Genomic DNA, 23,640 nt, shown 5'->3' with positions numbered 1-23,640 from the left:
TCCGGGGCTGTGCAGAGTGTGTGAGTGTGTAATCCGGAGGTGTGCATAGTGAGAGTGAGTGTGTGTGTGTGTGTGTGGGGGGGGGTGATCCGGAGCTGGGCAGAGTGTGTGTGTGTTAGGGGGGTGATCCGGGGCTGTGCAGAGTGTGTGTGTGTGTAATCCGGAGGTGTGCATAGTGAGAGTGAGTGTGTGTGTGTTAGGGGGGTGATCCGGGGCTGTGCAGTGAGTGTGTACGCGCGCGGGGGAGCCGGAGCCTGGCCTGCAGTGCGTCCCCCGCGCCGCTAGGTGTCGCGCGCGGCTCGCGGCGGGTCTATGGCGGAGCGGCCTCTTCCTCTGTCTCTGCTCCGGTTCGGCGCTGCCGGTGTCGGCTCTCGGGCTCTCTCCCCCGGCCGATGAGTCCCTGAGGAGAGCAGCATGGAGCAGCGGGGGTGCAGGTGGGTAGATGTTTCTTTTCCATAGCAGAGCTGCCCCGAGTCTCCGCTCACTCCCGGGGGTGGGGAGGGGGGAGTGAGGATGTAGCAGGTCCCAGGCTCGGTGGGGGGGAGGGCAGGGGCAGGTTTGAAGCTTTTTTTTTAGGGGAAGAGCAGGGGCTTGGGGAGGAGAGAGGAATGAAAAGGCTGCGCAGGGCTTTGGAGGACAGTGTGGGAGTGTTAGGGGGTGGGGAGAGGTCCTGGGAATACCCGGGACTGGATGATGAAGGACGCAGTGTTGTGGAGGGGGTGGGGGCAGGATGGTGTAAGGAAGGGGAAGGGAGAGGGTGTTCAGACGTGGCCTCTGCGAGGGAAAGTTGCTGCTCTGAGAGCTGTCGCCTGCCCTCCCCCCTGTACACAAGGGCTGGGCTGGCATTGCCATGGGCCGCGCGTTTCATTTCTATTCCGCTTTCTGGCACTTCAAAGGGAGGCACTGTGGGCACTGCCTTGTTCCCAGAGGGCTCACAATCCAAGTTTGTACTAAAATGTGCTTGCTCTTCACAGTCATGCATTATGTATGTGCCCGTGTGTGTACCCAGGGCTGCAGCTTTGCATACACTCCTTATCCTTACTGTGTGCATATCTATGTAAGAGTGTGTGTGTGTGTGTGTGTGTGTACTGTCCCAGGGCTGCAGCTTTTCATATACCCCTTATCCTTACTGTGTGCATATCTATGTAAGAGTGTGTGTGTGTGTGTGTGTACTGTCCCAGGGCTGCAGCTTTTCATATACCCCTTATCCTTACTGTGTGCATATCTATGTAAGAGTGTGTGTGTATGTGTGTACTGTCCTAGGGCTGCAGCTTTCCATATACTCCTTATCCTTACCGTGTGCATATCTATGTAAGAGTGTGTATGTGTGTACTGTCCCAGGACTGCAGCTTTGCATATACTCCTTATCCTTACCGTGTGCATATCTATGTAAGAGTGTGTGTGTACTGTCCCAGGGCTGCAGCTTTGCATATACCCCTTATCCTTACCGTGTGCATATCTATGTAAGAGTGTGTGTGTACTGTCCCAGGGCTGCAGGTCTGCGTATTCCTCTTATCCTTACCGTGTGCATATCTATGTAAGTGTGTGTATGCGTGTACTGTCCCAGGGCTGCAGGTCTGCGAATACCCTTTATCCTTACCATGTGCATATCTATGTAAGAGTGTGTGTGTACTGTCCCAGGGCTGCAGCTTTGCATATACTCCTTATCCTTACTGTGTGTGTATGTGTACTGTCCCAGGGCTGCAGGGCTGCGTATACCCCTTATCCTTACTGTGTGCATATCTCTGTAAGTGTGTGTATGTGTACTGTCCCAGGGCTGCAGATCTGTGTATAAGCCTTATTCTTACTGTGTGCATATCTATGTAAGTGTGTGTATGTGTACTGTCCCAGGGCTGCAGGTATGCGTATACCCCTTATCCTTACTGTGTGCATATCTCTGTAAGTGTGTGTATGTGTACTGTCCCAGGGCTGCAGCTTTGCATATACTCCTTATCCTTACTGTGTGTGTATGTGTACTGTCCCAGGGCTGCAGGGCTGCGTATACCCCTTATCCTTACTGTGTGCATATCTCTGTAAGTGTGTGTATGTGTACTATCCCAGGGCTGCATCTTTGCATATACTCCTTATCCTTACTGTGTGCATATCTATATAAGTGTGTGTATGTGTACTGTCCCAGGTCTGCGTATACCCCTTATCCTTACTGTGTGCATATCTATGTAAGTGTGTGTATGTGTACTATCCCAGGGCTGCAGCTTTGCATATACTCCTTATCCTTACTGTGTGCATATCTATGTAAGTGTGTGTATGTGTACTGTCCCAGGTCTGCGTATACCCCTTATCCTTACTGTGTGCATATCTATGTAAGAGTGTGTGTGTGTACTGTCCCAGGGCTGCAGGTCTGCGTATACCCCTTATCCTTACCATGTGCATATCTATGTAAGTGTGTGTATGTGTACTGTCCCAGGGCTGCAGGTCTGCGAATACTCCTTATCCTTACTGTGTGCATATCTGTGTGTGTGTACTTTCCTAGGGCTGCAGCTTTGCATATACTCCTTATCCTTACCGTGTGCATATCTATGTAAGAGTGTGTGTGTATGTGTGTACTGTCTTAGGACTGCAGCTTTGCATATACCCCCTATCCTTACTGTCGGGCTGATACAGTAAAAGTCGCGGGAGAGCAGGCAAGCGCCCGCTCTCCCGGCGCGTGCACAGGCCACTCTCCTGTGTACGCGATTCAGTAAAAATAAAAATATTCAAATTAGGGCCCGCCGCGGCTGTCAGCGAGTTTTGACAGCTGACGCTCAATTTTGCCAGCGTCGGTTCTCAAACCCGCTGATAGCCACGGGTTCTGAAAATGGACGCCGGCAAAATTGAGCATCCGGTTTTTCAACCCACGTGCCCATTTTACATTTTTTTAAATTTTTAATTATTTTTAACTTTTGGGACCTCCGACTTAATATTGCCATGATATTAAGTCGGAGGGTGTACAGAAAAGCAGTTTTACTGCTTTTCTGTGCACGTCCCTAGCGCCAGCAGAAATTAACGCCTGCCTTTGGCTGCACATTTTACTTACTGAATCGCGCAGGAATAACTAATAGGGCCATGAACAAGTGCGCACAAATGTACCCTGCACACGCAAAATTTAAAATCGGGTCCCTAAATGAATTCTTTGCTTCAGTATTCACTGAGGAAGATGTAAGAGCGATACCCATAATCTTCCAAAGAATGAACTTGTTTTATAAGAAATTTTACGTGATAAACTTCTGTTAACTTATGATGGGACTGACGGTGTCAGAAATAATCGTGCAACAATTATAATCTGCTGTCTCTCGCCTGCAATGGGCCTCAGGCAGTATCAGCGTTTCTTGCACTCTAGATTTAAATCATTTACTGTCAACCTCCAGCAAGCCAGTTGTTCCAGTATACTAAATGTTATTACTTCCAGAATCCACCCAAGTGGTACCATAAAGTCCAAACATTATAATCTATAATACATTGTGCGTTCTAGCAAATAACAGCATGCTTTGCTTATTCTGTATTAGGCGTCTCTGCAAACAGTGAGCATGCATACATACCCCTGAGGAAGGCAGTAATCACCAAAACGAGCTCCATGTTGGGTGGATTTTGCGAGTGGCCATGAATGCCTGTACAGCTAAGTATTTTGTGGATTGACTTTATGGTACCACTTGGGTGGATTCTGGAAGTAATAACATTTAGTATACTGGAACCAACTGGCTTGCCTGGAGGTTGACGGTAAATGATTTAAATCTAGAGTGCAAGAAACGCTGATACTGCCTGAGGCCCATTGCGGGCGAGAGACAAATTATAATTGTTGCACGATTATTTCTGATATCATCAGTCCCTTCATAAGTTAATAGAAGTAAAATTTCTTATAAAATAAGTTCCTTTTTTTTTTTTGGAAGATTTTGGTTTTCCCTCTCAATTTTGTTTTTGGTAATTTTAGAGAGGTGTTGCTCTGTACTATGACTGAGAGATATACCCATGCCAGAAATGATATTCAAAGGTGATGATTCAGAGGAACTGAAATAAATCTCAGTGAACTTGGAAGATGTACTAGGGCAAACTAAAGAGTAGCAAATCACCTGGACCAGATGGTATACATCCTAGAGTGCTGAAAGGACTGAGAAATGAAATTGTGAACCTACTATTGGAAGCTTGTAAACTACTATATATGGTACCTGAAGACTGGAAGATTGGCAATCTAACACCAATTTTAAAAAATGGATCAAGGGGTGATCCTGGAAATTACAGACCAATGAGTCTGATGTCTATGCTAGGCAAAATGGTAGAAACTATCATAAAGAACAAAATTGCTGAATATATAGATAAGCATAGTTTAATGGGACAAAGCCAGCATGGATTTACCCAGGGAAGTCTTGCCTCACCAATCTGCTACATTTTATTGAGAGCGTAAATAAACCTGTGGATAAAGGTGAGCCAGTTGATACAGAGTATCTGGATTTCCAGAAAGCATTTGCCAAAGTCCCTCATGAGACTTTTTAGGAAATTAGAAAGTCCTGGGATAGGGGGCAGTGTCCTATTGAGGATTGCTGACTGGTTAAAAGGTAGAAAACAGAGAGCAGGGCTAAATGGTAAATTTTCCCAATGGAGAAAGGTGAATAGTGGAGTGACCCAGGGATCTGTTCTGCGACCGATGCTTTTTAATATATTTATAAACGACCCTGGCAATGGGAACAAATTTTCCAATATCACAAAATTCTTAAATCACAAGAGGACTGTGAGAAATTGCAAGAGGTCATTGCAATATTGGTAGATTAGGCATGCAAATGAAATTTAATGTGGACAAGTGCAAAGTGATGCACTTAGGGAAGAGAAACCCAAATTATAGCTGCACAATGCAAGGCTCCACATTAGGAGTCTCCACTCAGGAAAAGGATCTAGGGGTCATCATTGATAATACATTGACACCTTCTGCTCAGTGCAGCAGCCAGGAAAGCAAATAGAAAGCTGGGGATTATTAGGACAAGAATGGAGAATAAAACAGAGAATATCATAATGCCTCTGTATCACTCCGTGGTGCGACCTCATCCTGAGCACTGAGTGCAGTTCTGGTCACTGCATCTCAAGAAAGATATAGCAGAATTAGAAAAGGTACAGAGAAGGGCAACCAAGATGATAAAGGGGATGGAGCAATTCCCCTATGAGGAAAGGCTGAAGAGGTTAGGGATCTTCAGCTTGGAGAAGAGGCAGCTGAGGGGAGATATGATAGAGATCTATAAAATAATGAGTGGAATGGAACAAGTAAATGTTAATCAGTTGTTTACTCTTTTGAAAAGTACAAAGACCAGGGGACACACGATGAAATTACTGGGTGATACATTTAAAACTAATAAGAGAAAATATTTTTATACTCCAGGCATAATTAAGCTCTGGGTTTCGTTGCCAGAGGATGTGGTGAAAGCTGTTGGTGTAGCTGCATTTAAAAATGGTCTGGACAAGTTCCTGGAGGAAAAGTCCATTAACCATTATTAAGGTGGAGTTGGGGAAATCCCCTGCTTATCCCTGGGATAAGCAGCTTTGACTCTATCTACCCCTTAGGATCCTGTCAGGTACTTGTGACCTGAATTGGCCGCTGCTGGACACAGGATACTGAGCTTGATGGACCCAGTACAGCAATCTTATGTTCTTGTTTCTGGATATAATCAGTGGTATAGCTGTTCCGCTGAATATCTTGGTTGAGTTAGTCAGATAAGTCTTATCCGGCTAAGTCAGCTGGATTTTTCTCAATATCTACCTCTAATAACTCAGGTCAAAGGGAGAATATGTGGAGGCAATAAGTGACAATAAACATTTTGTTCAAGTATATGACATGTAAGGGAGTGAGTTGGACTATTAGATGATGGGGGTAAAAGGGGCACTGCAGGAGGATAGGGCCATAGATAAAGAAAATGAATTCTTTATTTAGTCTTCACTGCAGAGGATATTGGGGGAGACACCTGTGCCAAAATTGTTCTTTGTAGGTGAGGACGTAGAGGAATTAAAACAAGCCATTGTGAATCTGGTAGAGCAAAGCAACAAACTGAAGAGTAGCAAATCGCCAGGACCTGACGATATTCTGCCTAGACTTCTGAAGCAACACAAACCTCCAATTTTTAGGAAGTGCTTCAGAGGCAGTGCAGACCAGTGAGCCTGACACTGGCACTGGAAAAAAATGGAAGGGTGATTGTGAGGGAAATGCCAAAATCAACTGAGGTCTCTGACATTTCAGCAGGGATGAAACTGAGAGGCTAGCTGCGCCATAGTGACATAGTAAAGGAGCAAAATGGCTCCTGCAGTCTCTCCAGCTAAGGCAGATTATAAATGGAAAAGTAAATGCATAAATTCCAGCAGCAAAACCTTCCTCCCCCATGTCTTTTATCTGACCTCGCTGTCGAACATAAGAAAATGCCATACTGGGTCAGACCAAGGGTCCATCCAGCCCAGCATCCTGTCTCCAACAGTGGCCAATCCAGGCCATAAGAACCTGGCAGGATCCCAGGGGGCAGATAGAGTCCAAGGAATAAGCAGGGGATTTCTGCAACTCTGCCTTAATAATGGTTTATGGAATTTTCCAAAATTAATAAAGGCATTGTTCAGTACATGAATAACTGTTTTATTTAGTTATAAACAAGAAAGGAGATTTTTAGGTAACAATTCACTTCTTGAAGAAGGGACCCTGATTTTTTTATTTATTTGTTCAACGTTTTTATATCCCGACATTCGTTAATAACATCACATTGGTTACCATTAAACAGAAATGCAGCCACAGAGGCTTTACAGAGGAACTGATCATGAAACTGGGGCGTGGGAAGACCATTAAACAAGGAGCTACTGACTATTAGGAGCTACTGATACAGCCGTGTTTCGCACCCGAGCTGCGTCAGGGGGACCAATGGTGCCTTATCGTCTAGAACACAAAAAATGTTGAGTATGGAACAGTGAGCTAGCACGGAGATCTTATTAATCAAATAATATGTAGCACAAGGAGGCGAACACTCAGAACCAGAAATATGTACTGAAGAGAGAGTAAAATAACGTTCAGGCAAATAAGGGCTGCTAGAGGGGGGAGAGAAGCTAGAGTGAACAATTTAGAAAGATTTCGCTTGTGCAAAAACACAGGACAGAAGGGTGCGGAAAAGGGGAGACGGGGGTCGAGAAGCCAGGCTGAACAATTTAGAAAGATTTCGCTTGTGCAAAAACACAGGACAGAAGGGTGAGGAAAAGGGGAGATGGGGTAGAGAAGCCAGGCTGAACAATTTAGAAAGATTTCGCTTGTGCAAAAACACAGGACAGAAGGGTGAGGAAAAGGGGAGACGGGGGGAGAGAAGCCAGGCTGAACAATTTAGAAAGATTTCGCTTGTGCAAAAACACAGGACAGAAGGGTGAGGAAAAGGGGAGACGGGGGGAGAGAAGCCAGGCTGAACAATTTAGAAAGATTTTGCTTGTGCAAAAACACAGGACAGAAGGGTGAGGAAAGGGGAGAATGGGGGAGAGAAGCCAGGCTGAACAATTTAGAAAGATTTTGCTTGTGCAAAAACACAGGACAGAACGGTGAGGGGAAGGGGAGACGGGGGGGGAGAGAAGCCAGGCTGAACAATTTAGAAAGATTTTGCTTGTGCAAAAACACAGGACAGAAGGGTGAGGAAAAGGGGAGACGGGGGGAGAGAAGCCAGGCTGAACAATTTAGAAAGATTTTGCTTGTGCAAAAACACAGGACAGAACGGTGAGGGGAAGGGGCGAGTGGGGGGAGAGAAGCCAGGCTGAACAATTTAGAAAGATTTTGCTTGTGCAAAAACACAGGACAGAAGGGTGAGGAAAAGGGGAGACGGGGGGAGAGAAGCCAGGCTGAACAATTTAGAAAGATTTTGCTTGTGCAAAAACACAGGACAGAAGGGTGAGGGGATGGGGCGAGTGGGGGGAGAGAAGCCAGGCTGAACAATTTAGAAAGATTTTGCTTGTGCAAAAACACAGGACAGAAGGGTGAGGAAAAGGGGAGACGGGGGGAGAGAAGCCAGGCTGAACAATTTAGAAAGATTTTGCTTGTGCAAAAACACAGGACAGAAGGGTGAGGAAAAGGGGAGACGGGGGGAGAGAAGCCAGGCTGAACAATTTAGAAAGATTTTGCTTGTGCAAAAACACAGGACAGAAGGGTGAGGAAAAGGGGAGACGGGGGGAGAGAAGCCAGGCTGAACAATTTAGAAAGATTTGCTTGTGCAAAAACACAGGACAGAAGGGTGAGGGGATGGGGCGAGTGGGGGGAGAGAAGCCAGGCTGAACAATTTAGAAAGATTTTGCTTGTGCAAAAACACAGGACAGAAGGGTGAGGGGATGGGGCGAGTGGGGGGGGAGAGAAGCCAGGCTGAACAATTTAGAAAGATTTAATTTCTGCAAAAACACAGGACAGAAGGGTGAGGAAAAGGGGAGACGGGGGGAGAGAAGCCAGGCTGAACAATTTAGAAAGATTTTGCTTGTGCAAAAACACAGGACAGAAGGGTGAGGAAAAGGGGAGACGGGGGGAGAGAAGCCAGGCTGAACAATTTAGAAAGATTTTGCTTGTGCAAAAACACAGGACAGAACGGTGAGGGGAAGGGGCGAGTGGGGGGAGAGAAGCCAGGCTGAACAATTTAGAAAGATTTTGCTTGTGCAAAAACACAGGACAGAAGGGTGAGGAAAAGGGGAGACGGGGGGAGAGAAGCCAGGCTGAACAATTTAGAAAGATTTTGCTTGTGCAAAAACACAGGACAGAAGGGTGAGGGGATGGGGCGAGTGGGGGGAGAGAAGCCAGGCTGAACAATTTAGAAAGATTTGCTTGTGCAAAAACACAGGACAGAAGGGTGAGGAAAAGGGGAGACGGGGGGGAGAGAAGCCAGGCTGAACAATTTAGAAAGATTTTGCTTGTGCAAAAACACAGGACAGAAGGGTGAGGAAAAGGGGAGACGGGGGAGAGAAGCCAGGCTGAACAATTTAGAAAGATTTTGCTTGTGCAAAAAACACAGGACAGAAGGGTGAGGAAAAGGGGAGACGGGGGGAGAGAAGCCAGGCTGAACAATTTAGAAAGATTTTGCTTGTGCAAAACACAGGACAGAAGGGTGAGGGGATGGGCGAGTGGGGGGAGAGAAGCCAGGCTGAACAATTTAGAAAGATTTTGCTTGTGCAAAAACACAGGACAGAAGGGTGAGGGGATGGGGCGAGTGGGGGGAGAGAAGCCAGGCTGAACAATTTAGAAAGATTTAATTTCTGCAAAAACACAGGACAGAAGGGTGAGGAAAAGGGGAGAGAAGGTAGACTGAACAATTTAGAAAGATTTCTTTAATAAAAAAGAGGAGTACATAATTGTTTGTGCTTTTAAAAATCTTTTTCCCCTTTGAGCATGCGGCGGTTCTTTACGTTTCCTTCCCGGTGCCTGACGTGTAACAGGAGGTGCCCGGGGCTTCATCTCCCACCTTCTTGCACATGGGCACTTCCTGTTCGTTTTCCCTGAAACGCTCCTCCTCATCTTTCCATGCTCTTTTTGGTTTGGTTCCTCCGTATTTACTGATTTGATGGCCGATATTGGCAGGGGCTCCTCTGCCCATGTGTTTATGTGCTGCCCTGCAGTCTCCCTTCGCTGACCGACTGCTGTCTCTTCCCAGAGTGCTCTGCGGTTTCCTTCCACCCCATCTTCTCCCCCCACCCTGTTCTAGCGCTGCCTCAAATGCTGAGAAGCTGCCGCCCTACTGCTCTTTCCAACCTTGTAATCCGCTGCATTCTTTCCTTGGTTTCCTTCTCTCTCCTCTTCCCCCCTTCCACAAAATCTTCTGCTTTTCTTTAAATCACTTCAGTAGAAGGAAGGTTTCCTTTTCCCAGTTGCTGTTCATCTACTTATTCCCCCTTTTCCTCGCCCTTCTCTGCACGCGGTGTGGCAGCGGTATAATGCACCTAAAATCCCACAATTCAGTAAAATAAGCGCAGACGAACAGGCCGAAGCAGTATCGGGGCGCTCTCCTAACGCGAGCGCGCCGAGCCACCCGTCCTGGGCGCCCGGAGTTATGTTAAGACGAGCTGCCTCGGCATCAGGAAAGGTGGCTGTCAGCGGTTTGGGAAACGGACGCTCGATACGGCCTGCGCCGGGCACGTTGCGGGTGTAGATTGGACGCCCAGAAATTTTATTTTATTTTTATTTTTTTAAATCATTGGCTTTCGGTGGTCCCTCCCCACTTAGGATCACGACGACAGTAGGAGGGATCGCAGAAAGCAGGGATTTTGTGTTTTATTTTTGTTTTACAATGAGCCCTTGAGTGCGGCAGACCCTCCCGCCAGCCCCGGGCCGTTGTAAAGTTTGCCGCGTTGGCCGCCCGGGAAGTTTTTTGCACGGCGGGGGGATTAGCCGACAGCCTCATCCGCATGCACTTTACACGTGTGAGCGCTATTGGCTACGCGCTAGCCGCCGTTTCGCCTCGGGGATCACGGGCGCGCATCCAGTCGCGTGCTGAGCCCTGCGCAGGCTGCAGCGCACGGAGTTGCATGGGGCCTGAAAATGTTTTTCCGTGAACTGTTCATCAAAGCCCACAAAAAAGGGGCGTGAAATGACCCCGGTGTTCTTGGCCGCAGGGAGTTTGTGGAGCTTCTGGCTTAGGTGGAGGTTACGCCCTCTTGGCATGACAAAGTAATATGCAGAGTGATTCAAATAAAAAGGGGACGAGAAGAGGAACCTTAACTTTACTGTGGGTCTTATCTTGTAAAGGTACAGGTTACAGAAAGTACAGCATGGGGAAAGTCTCAGGTTCTGGTGCTGGCCCGTATTGTCCTGGGTCATGCTCCGTTTCTGGCCCGGGGGCCAGGATCCCACAGGCTTTCCTGCTGCTTCTCCTCTTTCCCCCGGGATCAGGCAGACTCTTTCCTGCTCCTTCTTTTGGGGGAAGTCTTGCATTTTCTCTGCGTCTCTGGTCTCTGTACTTTGCACAGGAGGACCTGCATCTCTCTTTTTTCCCCCGGTGCCACGTTGCGTACACACGGTCTGACCAGTTCAGTTTTTGTCTGCGTCTTTATTTTCTAGTTTGGTGAAGGTCTGCGTGTGTGACGGAGGTGAGAGATCGGCTAGCTTCTTCATTTTGCTGTCTGCAGCGCCTTCCTCACCCCAGATAATATCGCACACGCTTTGATAAATCTGGTATCATGCTAGGCAGGTTTCCTGCATTCAACGTCTGCCAGCAGATGACCGGGCGCACATGGAGTGATGCGAGGACAGCCAGGCTCCCTGCTGTCTTAAAGGAAACCTGTGATCGCTGGCAGGTTCTGGGTCCTGCTGCTCAGGGACCGCGAGTCGGGTTTTTGTTTTTTTTTTTTTGCGGCTGGGAGTGCTGTGGAGATTGCGTAGACTTGGATTCCATTCCTCACCCTGGCTCCTGAGTAGCAAGGTGTGGAATTAGTTGGCTGTTGCTTCTACAGTGACATCTGTAGTCCAGCTGAGGAGCAGAATAGTTGCTGGCTCTTGATTTGAGGTGCGACCGGTATCCTCCATAGAAAAGCACTGCATCCCTGGGAGGTGTGTGAAAGAGCCCCTGATGAGAGCTGGCTTGGAACGAGAGAGGAGAAAAGTACTCTATAATATGCGTGTGCGTCCGGCGAGGTATCTTACTCGTTCTCTGGGCTGCATAGGAAACCTCCCAACCGTTGGTTCGGGTGGTGAGCCTGCTCCTGTATAACCTTGGGGCATCCTGTCAGCACAGGCTGTGAACCTTGCTCCGCAGGGGGAGGGCACCCTCATGTCTGAACAGTGCTGTCCTCAGTCCGGGTACAATACCCATGGGCTCCCAGCACACACAGATTTTTAGCTGGATTGCAAGGAGGTGTTCCCTCGGGGAGGCAAACAGCATGCGTGTGTGTGTGTGTCATTTTGAAAAATAGGTCTCTGTTTACACGCCTGGACCGCCCACACAAAAAAGCGGGTGCAGAGGGCACATTTGCTGTCGGAGATAGGATGCTGGGCTTGCTGGACCATTGGTCTGACCCAGCCATGGCACCAGCCCTGTTCAGATGTTAGATAATACTGGAACACAGCGTGAGGCTTATCATGGCAGGCACTTTTCTCTAGCTTCGTTTATTCCACCCTCGGGCATTGATACAGGACTGGATAAGATTTTGATCCTACCTGCTCAGGAGTTGTACTTTATGAAGGAAATATGAGAGATGAGAATAAGAGCAGGGGCAGAGACAGTTGGTTTAAAAAAAAAAAAAAAGTTTATGCATGGGAGGGGTGATTAAGAACATAAGAAATTGCCATGCTGGGTCAGACCAAGGGTCCATCAAGCCCAGCATCCTGTTTCCAACAGAGGCCAATCCAGGCCACAAGAACCTGGCAATTACCCAAACAGTAAGAAGATCCCATGCTACTGATGCAATTAATAGCAGTGGCTATTCCCTAAGTAAACTTGATCAATAGCCTTTAATGGACTTCTCCTCCAAGAACTTATCCAAACCTTTTTTGAACCCAGCTAAACTAACTGCACTAACCACATTCCCTGGCAACAAATTCCAGAGCTTTATTGTGCATTGAGTGAAAAAGAATTTTCTCCAATTAGTCTTAAATGTGCTACTTGCTAACTTCATGGAATGCCCCCAGTCCTATTATTGGAAAGTCTAAATAACCAATTCACATCTACTCGTTCAAGACCTCTCATGATCTTAAAGACCTATATCATATCCCCCCTCAGCCGTCTCTTCTCCAAGCTGAACAGCCCTAACCTCTTTAGTCTTTCCTCATAGGGGAGCTGTTCCATCCCCTTTATCATTTTGGTTGCCCTTCTCTGTACCTTCTCCATCACAATTATATCTTTTTTGAGATGCGGTGCCCAGAATTGTACACAGCATTCAAGGTGCGGTCTCACCATGAAGCGATACAGAGGCATTATGACATTTTCCGTTTTATTAACCATTCCCTTCCTAATAATTCCCAACATTCTGTTTGCTTTTTTGACTGCCGCAGCACACTGAACCGACTATTTCAATGTGTTATCCACTATGACACCTAGATCTCTTTCTTGGGTTGTAGCACCTAATATGGAACCCAACATTGTGTAACTATAGCATGGGTTATTTTTCCTTATATGCAACACCTTGCACTTGTCCACATTAAATTTCATCTGGCAATTGTGCATTGAGTGAAAAAGAGCTTTCTCTGATTAGTCTTAAATGTGCCCCATGCTAACTTCATGGAGTGCCCCCTAGTCCTATTATCGGAAAGAGTAAATAACCAATTCACATCTACTCGTTCAAGACCTCTCATGATCTTAAAGACCTCTATCATATCCCCCCTCAGCCGTCTCTTCTCCAAGCTGAAAAGTCCTAACCTCTTTAGTCTTTCCTCATAGGGGAAGATGTGGCACTTAAAGGGGATCCTATTTTGGCAAGAATAAAGAAGTCTACCAGGGCATTTCCCAATCAGCTGGTTATCCAGGATATGACTGGGACTGGCTGAGACAACCCAGACTCAGACTAAGGTTTAAAAAGCCCATGGAAGCTTTATATCTGCTCCACTAGAATGAGAAGGAACACTTATTTAGAATACTAAAAACGGACGCCTCAGTAGCAGCGGTCAAGGGAAAGTCTACTATTCTGCTTGAGGGAGGCACGGAGTTGAAAGACTCTCAGGTCAGACAGGTGGAGTCCCTGCTCATGAAGTCATTTGAGCTAGCCAATCTCTCGCTTCAGGGGGCAGTATGTGGAGGCTGTGTGGCCCGAGTAATGATTTGCTGCATCCTACAATCTTGGTCAGAGATGGAGAAGGATCCGTTGAAACAGCTAACAAGGAGACAGCCTGCCTGGAGTCGGGCAGCAGTTTAAGCCGATAACTTTGTGATCTAATTAGAATGTCAGCTAAGCAAGTGGCGACAGTCATGATAGCCAGACATGTGCTGTGGTTGAGAAGCTGGTTGGCAAACCCAGATTAATTAAGTTAGAAACATAGAAACGTGACAGAAAAAGACTATGTGGCCTATCTAATCTGCTCACCCATTCAACTAATTCAGCTTTAAAATAGCCATCACTCCCTCAGAAATACCCTGTATATATCCCATGCTTTCTTGAATTCTGATACTGTTTTTGTCTCCACCATCTCTATTGAAGGTGTTCCATGCATCCACACTACTCTCTCTGTAAAAAAAAAAATATATATATATTTCCTAAGATTACTCTTGAATCTACTCTCTTTCACTGTCATTTCATAAGCCCTTGTTCTAGAACCTCATTTCTGTTGAAAGAGGCCTACCTCCTTTGCATGGAAACTTTGGAGGTATTTAAATGTATCATATAGTCAAGGGTTTGGGAAAATTCTACTTCCAGTTGCAAAGAAATTGGACCTCAAATATAGAGAGAAAAAATCCCCGGGATTTGACAGTGCAGTTACCTCATCAATCCGTTGTAGAATCGGCTCTTAAAAGAGCAAAGAAAACAAGAAGGTACTCAATACTTACATGACTGTATTCAAAAACTGAAACCTTTCCTCCCACCTGGTGAAAGCTTGGCTGCATATTCCCAGCCACTCCTAGATGCTGAAGAATGTATATGCCATTTTACTTTCTCGATTTACAAGGCATTTGACACCACAGTACATACCTTGACAGCGTCCATTGGAGTATAATGTATGGCTTGGTTGAGAGCTAGTAGCCTCTACGATGATGTCCACGACAAGTTAGCAGTCATCCCATGCCAAAGTGCTTGCATATTTGTTGAAAAGGTCAGAGAAACAGTTCCTCAAGTAAAGGAGCAACAGGTGGTAGTCCAGTCCTGTCAACAGGACCAGAGCAACATCCTTCTGCAACTTGGAGGAATGGCTCAAAATCACTAAGGTCTTTGGATACCGCTTGAGTTTCTCCTGGCTTCCAATGTTGCCTGATTGCTCATCCTTCAATCTGGATCTTTCTCAGTTGATGCAACTCTGCCTGCAAGTGGAGTTGCTCCTCATACAACAGGCGATAGAATCTGTTCCATCACATCATTATGGCCAGGGGTTCTATTCCTATTACCCCCAAACATCCAGGGGATTGAGACCGATCCTGGACTTAAGAAGCCTGAGCAAGGATATACTCTGGGGAAAAATTCAACATGCACTCTCTCCATACCATTCTTCTCTTCATCCAGAAAGTAGAGTGGATGTGTGCTCTAGATCTCAAGGATGCTTAAGCTCGTACTTTCTATTGCCAAGACGTTTTTAGAGTTAACATCATATATTCTATCTTCATCTGTTGCGGTGAACAGCTTGTAAATTGTAGGCAAGCAAGTTATTGGTCAGTAGTTTTTGGGGGAGTTAATTAGCTCTCCCTTTGGAAGGAGGAGTGTTCTTCCTGTTGTTAGCCATTGTGGAATTAATTCTGGCTGTCTGAACAATTAATTTTTGTAGGTAGAAAGAGGTTAAATATTTGAGCCAAAAGTTGGGCACTCCATCAGGGCTAGGGCACTTCCTCTGCTATGGGAAGAAAGTTTTGCCTGAGTCATGTCTAGCAGTACTTCTTTAAACTGCTGAGATGATGGGCTCAAATGGGACATGATGTCGTTGATAACAAATTCTAGCAACTCCCAAACCCAAATGGTTCTGTGCATTGATTCTCTGGCACCTACCTAAGATGTGCTCTTGACCACCCAGTCTTCCAGGTAGGGGTAGTTTGTGAAGGTGCACCACCATCATGGAAAGAGATTTTGTGAAGATACGTGAGGCTGATGCTAGGCCAAAAGGCAACATTTGATACTAGAGGCGAAGAACTCTTCCCTCGAATTTGAAAGGTTTTCTGTGACCTGGAAATACCTCTGTGTGGGTGTATACATCCTTCAGATTGAGAGATCAGAGACAGTCCCCTTTTTCAAGAAAGGGAATCAAGGTACCCAGGGAAACCATATTGAGCTTTTTCTCATTTTGGGAGTTTGTTTAAGGCCCTTAGAGCTTTGGAATATGTAAATATTTGGAGTAGAATTCCTGCTGTCTTTCCCTTGGTGGAACTGACTTGATTGAATTGGTCTCCAAGAGGGAGAGGGAGGAAAGCTCTTATTGCAGCTTCTCAAAGCAGTATCTGGTGGATGATTTGGAGGAACTCTCCAACAGGTGTAATCTGTACCCTTTCTTATTATGCTGAGGACCCATGTGTCTGAAGTTACACTGTGCCGACAATTTACATAAAATCTCAGCCTGCTCCCAACAGGAAGGTCCTTTGGCACGGGTACTGGGATCTAGGCTACGCTTTCCACGATCAATTGAAAACCCCATGGCAGGTTTTGACTGGGGTGCTAGCTGTGGCATAGACCCTCTGCTGCCTTGGGTGGGCACGAGAGGCCTATTGTTGATGGGACCAAGGAATGAAAATGTCTTTTTGACTGATAGAAGTGTTGCCTTGGCCCTTCTAGCTGAGAAGGGTAGCTGTGGAGAGTTGTTGAAGTACTTTTGTTGCACAGTGTGTTCTGATCCTGAGCCACTGCTTCCTTAAGCTTGTCTCCAAAGAGATTCTCTCCAGTACAAGGCATGCCAGCGAGTCTATTGGATTTTAGCTTGGAGATCTGAGGCCCGCAGCCAGGCAAGTCTGCGGATGCTAATCCCCCACACCCTTGCCCACTAGTGACTGGAATTCATCATGTTGCTTCTGAGAAAACTGCTCTGCCACTTCCTGTAGCTGCTTCAGAATGTCCCACATGTACTGGCCCATGAAGAACTGATAAGAGGCTATATGGGCATCAAGCAGAGCTCCTTAGAAAAACCTTCCCCGAAGAGAATCTAAGGGTCTGGAAACCCTGTGGGCACAGAGGAATGGGTTCTGGTCTTAAGAGCAGATTCGACCACCACAAATTGGTGTAACAGCTGACTCTTTTCAAAGCCAGGAGCCTTCTGGATGAGATGGATTGCATCCACCTTCTTGTTCACAGGAGCCACAGAGAGAGGGTTCTTCCACATCTTTATGTGCATCTTCTGAAGGATCTCATGAACTGTGGGATTACCACAATCTCCTTAGGAGGCTCCACAAACTTGAGGAGGTCCAGCATCTTATTCCTGGATTTTGCAAACTAAATGGAATGGCTTCTCTGAAATAATTCGGCAAAGGAGGGATTCTCAGGCAGACACTTTCTCCTTTCCTGCAGAAAAGGGGGTTCAGAGAGGAGACCTGTTGATTCCTCCTCTTCAGAGAAATCCCCAGATTTATAGCCATACTCCCAAGAACACTGACTCCGAGCCTGACACTGGGGTTAAGGACCCAGATCTCACTGGCCAATAAGGCCTAAGAGAGGGGACTTGGACCTGAAGAGCCCCTGCCTATCGGGGAATCTTCCTCCTTCCCCTGATGGGCTGCAAATCATCATCAGTGCAGCAGACATCAATGTCCGCTCTTATCCAGGAACCAACATTGGTACCAAGCTGCCAGGCAGCTATAGGGATTCCAGCACTGGTTGGGCATCAGTCTACATTGACAACAATGCTCTCAAAGCTCTGCAATATCTTCCTGTCCAGCTCCTCCTATGCTAGCACCAGCTGGAAGGCAGAAGGGATGGAAACATCTTCCTAAGAAACCCGAGCAATGGCAGACACTTGGACCACTGGAGACACTGATTCCTGGGAATGCATAGAGGGTGAGCTCTCCTCTCCACAGGAATACTTAGTAGATTTCAGGGACAGAATGTCTCCACTCCTAGCATTGCTCACTGTAGAACAATGCCGATGCTTCTTGGCCTTCATGTGACTATTGGCATCGGAGCTCTTTGATGCCGGGACCAAAAAGACTGGCCTCTTTGCCTTCTTTAGATGGAAAAAATCTATCCAAAGTGGGGAGGGTCTCGCATGTACTTACCTCGTGTTTAGATGGAAAAAATCTATCCAACTTGGGGAGGGTCTCGCATATACTCACCTCATGTTTAGATGGAAAAAGTCTATCCAAAGTGGGGAGGGTCTCGCATGTACTTAACCTTGTGTTTAGATGGAAAAAATGTATCCAAAGTGGGGAGGGTCTTGCATTTACTTAACCTCGTGTTTAGATGGAAATGGCTGGGCACTCAGGCTGCAAACTGTTATGGAGTTGGAACAGATGCAGGTGGATGTGGGAGAAGCACATCTGACATTTAAAGCCATTCCTGATCGAAGCATTAGGTGAGTAAAGGTCAGATGTCCTCTTGCTTTTAATGGATTTTTTGGTTTATATGTATATATATATATATTTTTTAAAGATGACTGAATTCTGAATGTATGTAAAAGATGTACAAAGGGACAGTAGTCGATTGGTGCTACTGCTTGCAAGTTTCGCACTTGTGCTATTTCAGCTCCTTTCTGTGTCTATATTTGCAGTGTGTCTGCACCACTCGTGTCTCTCTGCACAACACTCCCCCTCTTGATCCAACCCTGAAAGATCTCTGCTTTTAAGCACTGCCTTATTCTGGATTGTGTGCAGTGCGTGTTCTTGTTCTCCTCTGGAACAGTGCGGTAGAAACCGAGGATGCTGATGGCTTCCGCGCCAGTCCTCCGTGCTCTGTGTGCAGCCACATGCAGGAAGCAGGTCCCCGACTCCTGGGGGATCACCTCCCTCGGCCCCGGCTTCACCAGTCGATCCCTAGTTGCTATCTAAGGCATGCAGCAGCTGCAGGGATCCCCAGACGCTGTCCCGCTTCCAGCACAAAGCAAAGCAGCACTCTTTGGTGCCACACGGATTGGTGTGTTTGTTTACTTTGCAGGTAAGATGACATCTGAAAACCACTAAAGGACCAAGAGCAGCAGCCCTAGAAAAACACAGCTTTTAGGGAACTCCTTTAGCAGTTAAACCAAGATCAAACATCCTCTTTCACTTCATTTTTTTTTTTGACATGCCTGACTAAGTATTGATGAGTGAAGATTTCAAAAGCCAATCATGAATCCAAGTAAATCAGGCGCTGCCCTGCTGATGATCTTCAGAGCCCTTTCTGCATGCAGGTGTCTCACCGTTACTCGTAAATTTCCTACATTGATACCTCTACTCAACAATATGTACAGGCTGCCTTAATTTAACCACCACCACCACCTTATCCTCCCAAATAGTTCCATCATTTTTTTCAAAAATGTTTTTAAACATTTGCATCTAAAATACTTAACTAAACAAGCACGGCTGTCGACACACCTAAGAGTTCAAATATTACTATAGGCCTTAAGTATTTTGGATGCAAATATTTAAAACAAATTTTGAAACAAATGTCTGAACATTGGAAGGGTGAGATGTTGGTGGTGATTAAGCTAAAGCACCCTGTCCATATTGTTGTGTAGAGGTATCAATGTAAGAAATTTACCTCCCTTACATTTTTAGATTTTCATACTGTTGGCACAGAATAATTTTGTATTTTGGGAGTGATTGATTTATTAATGCATTTGATACATTCATTCCTGTTTGAGGTTATTTTCATATGACTGTTACACGTAAAGCATGAATACAGCACAGACAGCTGAAGAGCAGATCTTCATTAGAACCCTATGCAGGTGTCGCACTATAATATTCATAAAGCATGAATACAGCACAGACAGCTGAAGAGCAGATCTTCATTAGAACCCTATGCAGGTGTCGCACTATAATATACATAAAGCATGAATACAGCACAGACAGCTGAAGAGCAGATCTTCATTAGAACCCTATGCAGGTGTCGCACTATAATATACATAAAGCATGAATACAGCACAGACAGCTGAAGAGCAGATCTTCATTAGAACCCTATGCAGGTGTCGCACTATAATATACATAAAGCATGAATACAGCACAGACAGCTGAAGAGCAGATCTTCATTAGAGCCCCATGCAGGTGTCACACCAATGCAGATAAAGCATGAATACAGCACAGACAGCTGAAGAGCAGATCTTCATTAGAACCCTATGCAGGTGTCGCACTATAATATACATAAAGCATGAATACAGCACAGACAGCTGAAGAGCAGATCTTCATTAGAGCCCCATGCAGGTGTCACACCAATGCAGATAAAGCATGAATACAGCACAGACAGCTGAAGTGTAGATCATCAGAGCCCCATGCAGGTAAAGCATGAATACAGCTCGGACAGTTGATGAGCGGATCTTCCTCTGAGCCCCATGCAGGTGTGTCAGTGATACATGTAATATTACAGCAACAACAAACCCACGAGTAAAATACAATATAACCATGTAAACCACAAATTTTACTCACAGAAAGCCACACATGCAAATATGAAATGACTGCAAAATGTTTAAATGACCATCATAACCATGCAAAGGACCTGCATTAATGAACTCAAAGACTGATTTCTCAACAAGCATATGAGGTGTCAACATAGGTCATTAGTGGTAAAAAAAAAAAATATATATATATATATCTCCTTAAATGTAATGTCCTGCAATTAAATGTAGATGATACCACAAAAATATATTTTTTTGAGGTTTTAGAATGTACGTAAAAAATGCCCTGGTAGGAATGCTCGACACACTCATCTGAAACAGCGCTTTGGTGATAACTAACTGAACGGATGAAAAGTGCCCTGTATTAAAGACCATCAGGTTTCATGATGTCATATGGAGGTGATGCAGAATCCAGGGGACTCCCCGAAATCCAACGTCGCAACGATTGGAGAGTATTACCTCCCTCTGTTCAGGGATTATGCAAGCGTCCGAGAGAAAACCATCCTCATCTACAGTCCACCAAGAACGAAGCTTAAGGGAGAAGCCCCAATAGCTCCTCTGTCAAGCCTTGCTGCTATTCTTATTTATTTATTTATTATTGAATTTTCAAATTACATAATGCACTGTTACGCACGGAAAAATAAAGCTAATATAAGAAAAACACTTTTATCCCAGGACAAGCAGGATACTAGTCCTCACATATGGGTGACGTCACTGACGGAGCCCTATCGCGGGAAAAACTTCTGTCAAAGTTTCCAGAAACTTTTGACTGGCACTGTAAGGCTACTGAGCATGCCCAGCATGCCATGATATTCTCTGCCACAGGGGTCTCACTCTAGTCTTCGTTTTTCCGCGCTGCTGTAAGCATCGCGGACATCGGAGCCCTCTGAGATTTATACTCAGTTCTGACTGAAAAGTCATTATTTGAAAATTTTCTCTCCCTCATGGGATCTCACTCTTTCTCTATCTCACCGGCTGGTGAGATATTTTCAGCGTTTATAATTCAAAATGCTGATAATTTTTTCTGTCATTCATCGACGGCTGTCGATAACACCATGGCCGCGGGTTTCAAAAAATGCCCGGCCTGTAATTGGACCATGTCGGTCACAGACCCGCACCTTGAATGTGTTGTCTGTTTAGGTGAAAACCACGATATTTCTTCCTGTCAGCAATGTCAGGAAATGACACCAAAAGGAAGAAAACTTCGGCAAGAAAAAATTGAACAACTTTTTCATCTGCAACTGATTTCTTCACCATCTACTTCATCAAAATCTTCACCGGCAGGAATTACCAAGAAAATCCTGTTGAAAAAACGTTGACCGGACGGTTCTGGGGACAAAACCTCGCCAACACCGTCGACGGTATCGGTGCGATCGGAGACCGAGGTAAGGCCTAAACATAAACATCGGCATCGTCATGCCTCGACATCGCCATCAGTTCCCTCCCATGAGGAACCGAGTGGGAAACAGCCGAAACACAAAGACACCTCGCTGTCACTTAGGCCTCCCTCGGTGGAACCTGCATCATCGCAGGTAATACTCTCTCCGCCTACACCAGTGCCGAGCGTTCCCCCAGTACCACAAGACTTGACGGCATTCATTAAAGAAGCGGTACTGCAGGCAATAAAAGAACATCTGCCGGCGACTGATGCCGGCGATACCGCCGATGCCGGTGACGTCTTCTCTACCAGGGACATCACCGATGCCGGTACAACTGATACCGATGACAACTTTAGAACCGGCGACAACGCCGATGCCGGGTATATTCCCGATGCCGGGGGAATCCCCAATGCCGCTGGTATCGTTGCCACTCACAACTACACCATCGATGTCGATGCCGCCTCTTTTTTTGGAGTTTACATTGATGCATATGACGTCATCGGTTCCAATCTTGGTGCCTATTGTTACTTCTGCACTGTCACAAAAGAAAAGTGGAACATCAACGATACCCACTAAACAAACATCGAAGACACCGATACCCTCGATACCAAAGACTTCATCAACGGTGCCCCTTCCTCCTGGGGCTCCAGGATCCTCAGAAGCAGCACTATATTCTCTCTTACAAAAGAGATACCAGGATTTATTGGACTCTTTGACAACTAATCCACGAGAAGAGGACTCTTCTCCTGAAGACCATTTGCCAGGACCTTCTGGTCTTATTCCTCCACCTAAACCCGCAGTACCACAACAAAAAACTCCAGAATATGATACATGGAGTGACACTGCCTCAGACACTTCATCAGAAGCCTTTATGTCTGATCCATCACCACCACATCCTAGAAAACAATCTCCTCCAGAAGATCTTACTTTTACCAAATTTGTGCAGGAGATGGCTGACTCTATCCCCTTTAAATTGGAATCAGAGCAGGATTCTAGACAACAGACCTTGGAGGTACTGCAATTTGTTGACCCTCCAAAGCAAGTGGTGGCAATTCCCATACATGATGTTCTCCTACAGCTACAGCATCGCCTTTGGGAACATCCCTGTTCTGTTCCTCCAGTAAATAAAAGGATGGACACCACTTACTTGGTGCAATCCACTCCTGGATATCAAAAATCACAACTACCCCACCATTCAGTAGTTGTTGAATCAGCACAGAAAAGGTCTAAAAGGACAAGAGTCCACTCTTCAAATCCTCCAGGAAAGGAACACAGGTTTTTAGATTCCCTGGGTCGTAAGGTCTTTCAAGGTGCAATGTTGAATTCTAGGATTTCATCCTATCAACTCTTCATCACCCAATACCAAAGAAACTTATGGAAACAAATTAAAGAATGTATTCCATCTCTTCCAAATGAATATAAGGAGGCTGCACAAACCATCATCAATAAAGGCTTAGAAGCCAGAAAACACGAAGTCAGAGCTGCCTACAATGGCTTCGAGACGGCTTCAAGGGTGGCTGTGTCAGGCATCAGTGCCAGAAGGTGGGCTTGGCTCAAGGCCTCAGACCTTAGGCCAGATGTCCAGGATAAATTAGTTGACCTCCCCTGCATAGGAGACAATTTATTCGGATCCAAAGTGCAAGAAGCTGTGTCTCAGTTAAAGGAGCACACAGAAACATTGAGACACTATGCTCCCTCCCACAGGACCCCCCTACGCATACTACCCATAGGCCTCCACGAAAAGACACAAGACGGCCTTTCTATCGTCAGAGGAGATATTACCCTCCTGCGTCTAGACCCAGGCCCTCCAGAACCCAGCAAAGACCGCAGCCACGTCAGCAGAAAGCAGCTAGGCCCCAACCTGCTCCACAAACCGGTTCCGCTGCAGGCTTTTGAAAATTCACCCAGAGAACTCAGCCTATCCTCAAATCCTCGACCAGAACTCCCAGTAGGTGGCAGGTTATCCAAATTTTACAACAATTGGATACCAATAACATCAGACCAATGGGTTCTATCCATAATATCTCAAGGATACCAACTCAATTTCCTCTCAATTCCCACAGATTTTCCACCGACTCAAATTCATATCAATGAAAATCACATGCTTCAGTTACAGGTAGAATTACCCACCCTTCTGAAAGCCAGGGCTATAGAGCCAGTGCCCCAGTC

General features: G+C 46.0%; 1 protein-coding gene across 2 annotated transcripts in view; it reads left to right on the top strand.

Moving 5' to 3' along the window:
• Nucleotides 1-281: 281 nt before the first annotated feature.
• SLC35B2 (solute carrier family 35 member B2) overlaps nt 282-23,640 on the top strand; it is a 64,331-nt gene continuing 40,972 nt past the window's right edge. For both annotated transcript variants that reach the window (XR_003855306.1, XM_029592880.1), the window contains exon 1: nt 282-434. Coding sequence is in view for 1 of the 2 variants with exons in the window: in XM_029592880.1 (XP_029448740.1) it covers nt 415-434 (20 nt within the window). In the remaining variant the exon portion in view is untranslated. The remainder of the gene's footprint in view (nt 435-23,640) is intronic.

Source organism: Rhinatrema bivittatum, chromosome 3, assembly GCF_901001135.1.
Source record: "Rhinatrema bivittatum chromosome 3, aRhiBiv1.1, whole genome shotgun sequence".
Lineage (NCBI taxonomy): Eukaryota > Metazoa > Chordata > Amphibia > Gymnophiona > Rhinatrematidae > Rhinatrema > Rhinatrema bivittatum.
The sequence above is the reverse complement of the archived record's forward strand: the minus strand, read 5'-3'. Positions and strand labels throughout refer to the sequence as shown.